Source organism: Trachurus japonicus, chromosome 20, assembly GCF_045865225.1.
Source record: "Trachurus japonicus isolate A0001 chromosome 20, Traja_1.0".
Classification (NCBI taxonomy): Eukaryota; Metazoa; Chordata; class Actinopteri; order Carangiformes; family Carangidae; genus Trachurus; species Trachurus japonicus.
Window position 1 is genome coordinate 14,307,270 of NC_140926.1, and position 8,935 is coordinate 14,316,204.

The 8,935-nt window shown below is 37.8% G+C and overlaps 1 protein-coding gene across 2 annotated transcripts in view; it reads right to left on the reverse strand.

Moving 5' to 3' along the window:
- Window positions 1–5,085, reverse strand: part of LOC146966607 (cystatin-B-like) — a 49,311-nt gene extending 44,226 nt beyond the window's left edge. The window contains exons 1-3 of one of the 2 annotated variants that reach the window (XR_015034479.1): window positions 4,927–5,085; window positions 4,702–4,803; window positions 3,018–3,206 (exon numbers count right to left, since the gene is read on the reverse strand). Coding sequence is in view for 1 of the 2 variants with exons in the window: in XM_085763032.1 (XP_085619158.1) it covers window positions 3,078–3,206; window positions 4,702–4,803; window positions 4,927–5,007 (312 nt within the window). In the remaining variant the exon portion in view is untranslated. Of the gene's footprint in view, window positions 1–2,857; window positions 3,207–4,701; window positions 4,804–4,926 lie in introns of those variants that run through there. The other variant, XM_085763032.1, reaches the window with a different exon arrangement.
- Between the last annotated feature and the right edge of the window lie 3,850 nt (window positions 5,086–8,935).

Below are 8,935 nucleotides of genomic sequence, written 5' to 3' on the forward strand. Positions count from 1 at the left end.
CAAATCACCTTATTATTAGTAAAATACAACAAATATATAGGCCTAATATACCAGAATGGTTACCGTTTACATTAACAGCTGACCATAACGTCTCGGACCGTTACGACCGAGCAGCTTCAGCTAAAACACCACATTACGGAAGGCTACACGACAACAACTATTACAAAACGTGAAAAAAATTACCCATGAAACTTTACACATCTTGTTTTGTCTAAAGTTAATCTTTAAATATGATAATTGTGAAAAAACACGGAGCTGTCATTACTTACCACGCCTAGTTGTCAACAGGAAAGAGAGACGAACTGATTACGCTTTCCAGTTGCTATGGAAACCACCAAACTAAATGACATAAGCCTAGCATAAAAACAAAAATAAAAGCGAGCAAAGTCACCTGCTTTTTACAGTCTGTGCTGCTAACTAAATAAAATGAATCTGAAGGAATTCATTAATTAATTTTGACGAACTTCAATACATTTCTAACAACGGTGTTACACTGAAACTGGAATGTAGGCAAGACGTCCAAGGGTAACATAAGGGGTCCTTGTTCCTGTGTATCTACCTAATTAATTACAGTGTAATTACCTATGTGACCGTATGTAATAACATGTGCTTACATTGTAAATACATTAGCCTATGTATTTTGGTGTACTTACAGGTCCTTGTTACACTTGTAATAAGAAATGCCAAAGTGGCCTCTCTCTTTGCACAAGCATTTTTTATTACAAGTGTAACAAGGACCTGTAAGTAGCCTACACCAAAATACATGTATTTACAACGTAAGTACATGTTATTACATACGGTTACATAGGTAATTACACTGTAATTAATTAGGTAGATACACAGGAACAAGGACCCCTTAAAATAAAGTGTTACCCGTCCAAGTGTTTAGTGCACACTCCGAGTCCGATCGAGCTCCATGTTTCACCATAGGCTAGTGGTCAGATACCAAACATGTTGGTTTCAATACCTCTTTATATGTTAGAGATGTAAAACGTGCGTCATCATGGTTTGTGCATTCAGTGCATTTCAATTCCAGCTGTTATATCGCACTATAACGCATGTTTTGGATCCACATCTAACCTGTATGGCTATGTGAGTGATCTGGCTGCAGTGTGATCAGATAACATCTTGTCATAATAAGGTTGTGTGATTAATAGTAGAGCCATCACTTCAGTTCATATTACATAAAATGTTTACTGAATTGAAATTCATAACTTTTTCATACCATTTTCATAAGTTCCCAGCATCAGCTTTCCTTACAAAAGTCCTGAGCCTGCTGCAAGATGGGTGTGGTTCAGGTGTGCTTACTTTGAGTAAAAGGTTTGGCATGTTTCACAATGTTTCTGCAAATTTGTCTTTTTATTTAGATTTAATAGGGTTTGTGCATTCAGTGCATTTCAATTTCAGCTGTTATTATATTGCACTATATCGAACGCATGAGTGTTTTGGATCCAAATCTAACCTGTATGGCTGACTGGTAGGCCTATGTCAGTGATTCAATGAGATGCAGCCGTCAAGCTGCTGCAGTGTGATCAGATTACTTCTGGTCACAATAAGGTTGTGTGATTAATGTTAGAGCCACCAGTTCAAACATTTCCAGTTCTAACGAAGTGGCATACAGGATTTGACTTGTCGATGATGACTGCATAAATCACTTATAGTGCATCTGTGTGTTCCCTGTGGTAGGTTCTAAAGGTCCTAACGCTAGTGTTAAAATAATACCTTCATGTTTAAATATGTTAAATCTTATTATAAGTTTAAATAATATAAGGTGATTTTTATGTTCTTCGGTTTTCTTATGCTTCTGTGGGGATCACAAGTGTCTTAAAATCATGATGTGCAATTATTGGAGCATAAAAATACATAGGCCTATATTTAAAACAATGTTAACAATAAATAACATGTGAACTTTTTAAAGAAAAACATGTAAATTCATAACTTTTTCATACCATTTTCATTCTAAGTAAGTTCCCATCAGCTTTCCTTAACAAACAGTACGAAAGTCCTGAGCCTGCTGCAAGATGGGTGTGGTTCAGGTGTGTTTACTTTGAGCAAAAGGTTTGGCATGTTTCACAACTTACTGCAAATCTGTCTTGAAGATTCAGTTTACTTTCTCATAATTGTTCAATGTGTTCAATGTGTGTGACAGGCGCGTAAGCTCACAATAGTAGATACATCACTGTAAAGTTGACCTATGCTTGGTTTGAAGAAGCAAATTCATCAATTCTATCTTACGTACACATAACGCACAGTAATAGAACTAAACAAATATATTACTGTACATGTCCATGACTTGTCACATACATTCACTAAGTTGCCCTTTGTCACGTACACTCAGTATGTACATATGGTTTTCAGCACTCTATTATATGGTTGTCAGCAGAGATTTACTGTAATAGGGTTGTGCCTTTTCCCCCTGAAAGCTTGGTTGAAAAATCTTCTTTCATGAGCCACTGCTATGCTACATGACCGATTTTATTACATGGCTCCACAACCTACATATATTAGATATTATATCAGAGAAAACTTGATTTTACTCAACATACAACAAGACAAATCAAAAAATCAGAGGCCAGAGTAGATTATGGATAGATAGATAGATAGATAGATAGATAGATAGATAGATAGATAGATAGATAGATAGATAGATAGATACTTTACTGATCCACTGGGGAGGTTCCCTTTCACCTTGTCATTATGGATTACAGTAGGGTGATGGGCAAAACATCAGTTTTACCCATTCATTATTAAATCTACGAGACAATGGTGCGCTGTGGTGAAGTTATGTGAACACTTTCTAAAGCCAGTGTACAACCTCGACCACTGAAAGGAATCACAACAAATGTGTTTCATTCAATTAGGATTTTTTATTATTTTTATACCTTGTTTAAAAAAAATAATTTTGACACACTCCCATCATCATGGTCTACATTACAGTATGTTATTACATGTCAGCACTGGGTAACATTATTTGATATAAAAGGTCGGGACAATTTAATAATAACTGATAATAACTGATGAGATGAGAGTGGAGCCTGCAGGCACCGATGGGATGATTTGATTGACTTTGGATCCCTTTAGAAGTACTCAATTGGGTCGTGGTGGGCCTTGTCTTCCTGTAGACTGGTCAGCTCAAGCTTACTCCCGTTGTGTGGAAGGTTTCTGAAAACACGGAGGTGAACATGATCCTCTCCTCCCACATGGACCTGCAATGAGGCAAAAAGTATAGGAAACTGTGACTACCTGATGAACGTGAGTCGCAATAATCACTTTACTTCCAGCTCTGTTTTTGCTACAACCCCCATACACTTGGCTGACGTGGAAAAGTTGGGGCATTAATATGCAACAAAGTGATAAGAAACGGTATTAAACATTTACATAAACATGACACACATGTAGCTTCAGTATTTTTTAAGGCAAAGATTAAAAACTGTAATGTTCCTAAAATTATGTCATAAAATAGACATGAATAGCATCATATCTCCACCATCACATTTTAAAAACAATTGAGCGCTTATAATTACATATTGCAATGTATTCTTGTATGGTATAGGACCTGACTAGAGGTATTAGACTAATTAGAGCCACCATCTTTTTCCTTCTCTCTCTTTTTTCTTGATAGATTCAACCCCAAATCGATACATTAATCATATATTATAGAGACATTTGTGATGACAGCGACCCAATTAACCCAACTGACAACAGTTGTGTGTATTGAACGTGTATGAATAAATTTGCACTTTTACGTGTGTAGGTTTTAACTGATGCCTGCTTCAATGGCACACTGCACTTTATGATGCTTCTATGTGTTTTTATGTTATGTGTTATGTTTGTAATGATTGTACCAGCAGCATGACCCTTTATCCAAACAGGGCCGTTGCTAGGAATTCTGGGCCCACTGAAAGAATAGTAAAGTGGGCCCCTACCCCCTGACTTTTCCCCTTCTTTCTTAGACTATGTATGTATTATCATTTTTTATTTACTTTGTTTTGATGCTAATGCAGCATTACATATGAGTATTACGCTGCTAAAACTCGAAATCTTACCAAGAATATTTGTCTTATTTCTAGTTAAAATGTAATTTCTAGTCAAAACAAATCTAATTATACTAAAAATAAGACTCATCACATAAAAAGCAGCTTGTTTTTAAGACACGTTTTACTTCTTTCAAGCAGATTTTCACTTGAAATAAGTAGAAAAATCTGATAGTGAAGCAAATTTTTCTTTCTTATAACAAGCACAAAACTGGCACTGGCAGATTTTTCTACTTATTTCAATTGAATATTTGTTTGAAACAAGTGAAAACTGTCTAAAAACAAGTTCATTTTTAGGTGATGAGTCTTATTTTAAGTGGAAAGAGATTAGTTTAGACTAAAATTTGAGACATTTTGACAAGAAATAAGACAAATATTCTTGGAAAGATTTTGAGTTTTTACAGTGTAGTCAGGGTCTTATGCAGAATAAATCAGTCATACAAAGATTAGACTACTAGGTTTTTGTGGGCCCCACTGGGTGCTGGGCCCCTAGAATTATCATCACCTTTCTCCCCTATACAACGGCCCTGTATCCAAACCAAATTTCTCCCACGGGAGACAAATAAAGTTGACTTTGACTTTGACTTTTAATTATATCTTCTTTCGGTTTGTGGCTTGAGAGTGATGGTAGTGAAAACAAAACATTTGTCTTGTAAATATCAATCACCTTGATGAAGAAGTTGGTCCCGGCCACAACCTGTGTTTTGTATTTCTTGGCTGTGAAAACTCCGTAGTTCTTCCCTGTTTTTGCCTCTGCGTGGGGCTTCATCTGAAAAACCAAAACAAAGCAGTGTGACATCAGCATCAGAGATGAAACACAGGCCACGTTGACTGTGGTGTGAGTAAGTTTTCAGGATCAAAGTCCCACCCAACGATCATTTTTTCTACTCACGCTGTCACAGATCGTCTGAACCTCTTCATTGGCATCTTTAACATCCCCAGTCCCCCCGCACATCATTTTTGTCTGTTCCATGGTGGCAAAGAAATGAACGAAACCTTTGCTGTCCGTACGTGTGTTAGAGGCGCTCGCTCCAGTAAATCATATGACACTGTGGACCGTACCATCTGAGCCGGAGGAGGAGGGGGGGCCGGACTTTTAAGCGACGCCACAGGGATGAATAAAACAACAAATCTCTGTGATGTTAAATAACTTAAGTAATTAAAATTAGATTTCTAAACCAAACAAGCTCACGTAGCAGGGGGTGAGGGTATAAAGATGTAATATTTGGTGAGGTTTGTCCAGGTCGGTCACTCTCTTTTTTTTTACCGAGTGTGTTGGTCCGAGGCGTGGCAGAGTGGTAAAGTCAGCTGAGCGTGAGTCACCACCGACAACAGGGAAGTGACAACTGACAAGTAACAAATGTATTATTGGGGAACTTCCTATAATACATCCACGCGGTTTAACAATCAGGTGACATGACATACATGACGGCTGGATGGTTAGTGTACCTGACCATAGACACGAGTGCTGCTCTGCTGATCGCAGCTGTTTCAGGGTCCATGGGTTTTTGCAACAGTGCCACCCAGGGCCGTTGCTAGGGAATCCTGGGCCCCCTGAAAGAATACTAAAGTGGGCCCCTGGCTTTTCCACTTTTTTTTTCTTAGACTACATATGTATTATCTTTTTTTTTTATTTAGCCTACTTTGTTTTGATGCTAATGCAGCATTACTATGAGTATAGGACGAATCGCCTTGCTGTTTACAACTACTTCCGGGTAGAAAACCAGCATTCGAACAATAGTGACGGACGAGAGTTTCGCTATATATATCTAATTTTTCATGTCACTATATCGCCGTTTGGACTAATCTGATGTTTGTAAAGTCTATAAAAACAATGATTGGACAAACATTACTATTTACGTGTGCACATTTTTGTAATTAGTCATGGTTATCAGAGATTAGCTGGGCTAACGGTTAGCTACCTGTTTAGCTTTAATAACTCAGTGACTCAATAAACGGTCCATGAAAAAATATTTTCTCCAGCGGATATCTGAGTTACAACATGATTGAGCTAACTGGAGTAGTTTCGTGTCGTGTCCGACAACGGGAGGGTTTATAACAGTTGACGTCCTGATGTTAGCTTAGCTACCGCCGTTAGCTTAGCTGTCGCCGTTAGCTGTCCCTGTCAGCTGCAGCCACTGATGCTTTCTAGACACCGTGTTCCCCCCAAACTGAATAAATACAACACATAGCAACACAAAACACACACACAGAAATAGTGATGTTTCTTCAATCATTTCAGATTTGTCTAAACGGTGATAGGGCGTGAAAAAATATGATATATAGCTAAACTCTCGTTCGTTACTATTGATCTCATTCAAATTACGTGCTGGTTTTCTACCTGGAAGTAGAATGTAAACAACAAGGCGATTCGGTCTATTAGTCAGGGTCTTATGCAGAATAAATCAGTCATAACAAACATTAGACTACTGGGGTTTTTTGCTGGCCCTACTGGGCGCTGGGCCCCTAGAATTATCATCACCTTTCTCCCCTATATACAACGGCCACCTGAGAATAGAATTTGATGACGGCAAAACAATAACAAAAACAAACAAAAAAGGTTAACGATTAGTCACATGTAGGACAGTCTGTGTAAGCAGAAAGCACCCTGTAGGCCCCAAACCACACTACTGCCAATTGGCTAAATTAACATTGCCGTTTGTATCACTGTGCATCCACAATGTCCTGTGTACACATACATCCATTGGCAACATCATGTTGTAATTGATATGGGCCAATGTCAGCCATCTGTGGGGGCCCCCTTCCAGCTCAGGGGCCTTGGCAATTGCCTGGATTGCCTGCCCTGTTGCAGTGCCTCTGTGAGATCATATGGTACTTTGCAGTCATGAGATTTATCCGACAGGAGCAGCTGCTACCTAGGGGAAAATTTTACTGTAGCAGCATTATGTGTTTTCCGCTTCATCAGTAAATCAATGATGATACAGTCGTCTGTTTCAGAAAGTTGTGGATGTGATCTTATCTGAACCATTATGGATTAGAATAGGGTGATGGGCAAAAAAGCAGTTTTACTCATTCATTATTAAATCTACAAGACAATGATATGTGGTGGTAAAGTGGTGTGAACACTTTCTATAGCAAGTGTGCAACCTGCACTGCAGCTATTTGACAAAAAACAACATTGAAAGGAATCACGGCAGATGTGTTTTATGATTTCTTTAAATTATACTTTGTATAAAAAAATAATTTTGACACACTACCATTATCATGATCTATATTACAGTAGGCTATGTTATGACATGCCAGCATTGGATAACATCCTTTGATATAAAAGGCCAGGACAATTTAATGAGAACTGATGAGATGAGAGTGGCAGGGGCGTGTTCAGACATTTTTAATAGGGGTGGCACTGACTTTAGGTGAGGTGGCATGAAACGTGACCATGTGCACCTGCGCACACACATTACGCACTCATGTATGCACGTGGGCATGCAAACACACACCCACACAGGTTTTGGCTATTCATTTTCTGCAAAACCCATATCTACTTCAATTACTAACACTGCCTGTGTGTTCTGCACTGCCAGGGGTCTAGGAAAGGCTCCCACTATTACCCACTACAAATCACTGCAAGCTTGTGGCACACTACAAACAGCACGCTATCACCATCTACTGGAGGCACTGCAACTACACACTGCTTGACCACACAACCTGTACAGAGAGCCTAAGCGGATGCACAAGTAACACTCACCATGGGACCTCAAATCAGTAAAAATCTCTGTGTAAGTGAACACGAGTCAAAATTATATTATGTTTCGATTGAATTGTGCCACGAGAAAAATATGACCTCTACCTATTTAAAAGATTGCATTTCATGCCAATAAATCAGCAGTTTGCTGTAAAACTAGTATAATATAAAATTCCAAAAATCCATAACCAGAAAGATCTATCTATCTATCTATCTATCTATCTATCTATCTATCTATCTATCTATCTATCTATCTATCTATCTATCTATCTATCTATCTATCTATCTATCTATCTATCTATCTATCTATCTATCTATCTATCTATCTATCTATGGTCTGTGATTTTTTGATTCGTATATGTCCAGTAAAATCAAGTCTTCTCTGATGTAATAAAATCGGTCATGTAGCATAGCAGTGGCTCATGAAAGAAGATTTTTCAACCAAGCTTTCAGGGGGAAAAGGCCCAACCCTATTAAATCTCTGCTGACAACCATATAATAGAGTGCTGAAAACCATATGTACATACTGAGTGTACGTGACAAAGGGCAACTTAGTGATTGTATGTGACAAGTCACGGACATGTACAGTGTTTCTCCAATTCGTTCTATTACTGTGCATTATGTGTACACAATGTAAGATGAAATTGATGAATTTGTTTCTTCAAACCAAGCATAGTATAGGTCAACTTGACAATGATGTATTTTGAGCTTACATGCCTATCACACACCTGCACTGAAAAATGATGAGAAAGTAAACTGAATCTTCAAGACAGATTTGCAGTAAGTTGTGAAACATGCCAAACCTTTTGCTCAAAGTAAACACACCTGAACCACACCCATCTTGCAGCAGGCTCAGGACTTTCGTAGTGTTTGTTAAGGAAAGCTGATGGGAACTTACTTAGAATGAAAATGGTATGAAAAAGTTATGAATTTCAACTCAGTAAACAAACATTTTATATTATATCAATTACATTATCAAATAATAATATATGATTTTAAAAAAAGTTTACATGTTATTTATTGTTAACATTGTTTTAAATATATGCATTTTTATGATCCAATAATTACACACCTAATCATGATTTTAAGACACGTGTGATCCCCACAGAAGCATAAGAAAACCAAAGTACATAAGATTTAACATATTTAAGCATGAAGGTACTATTTTAACACTAGCGTTAGGACCTTTAGGACC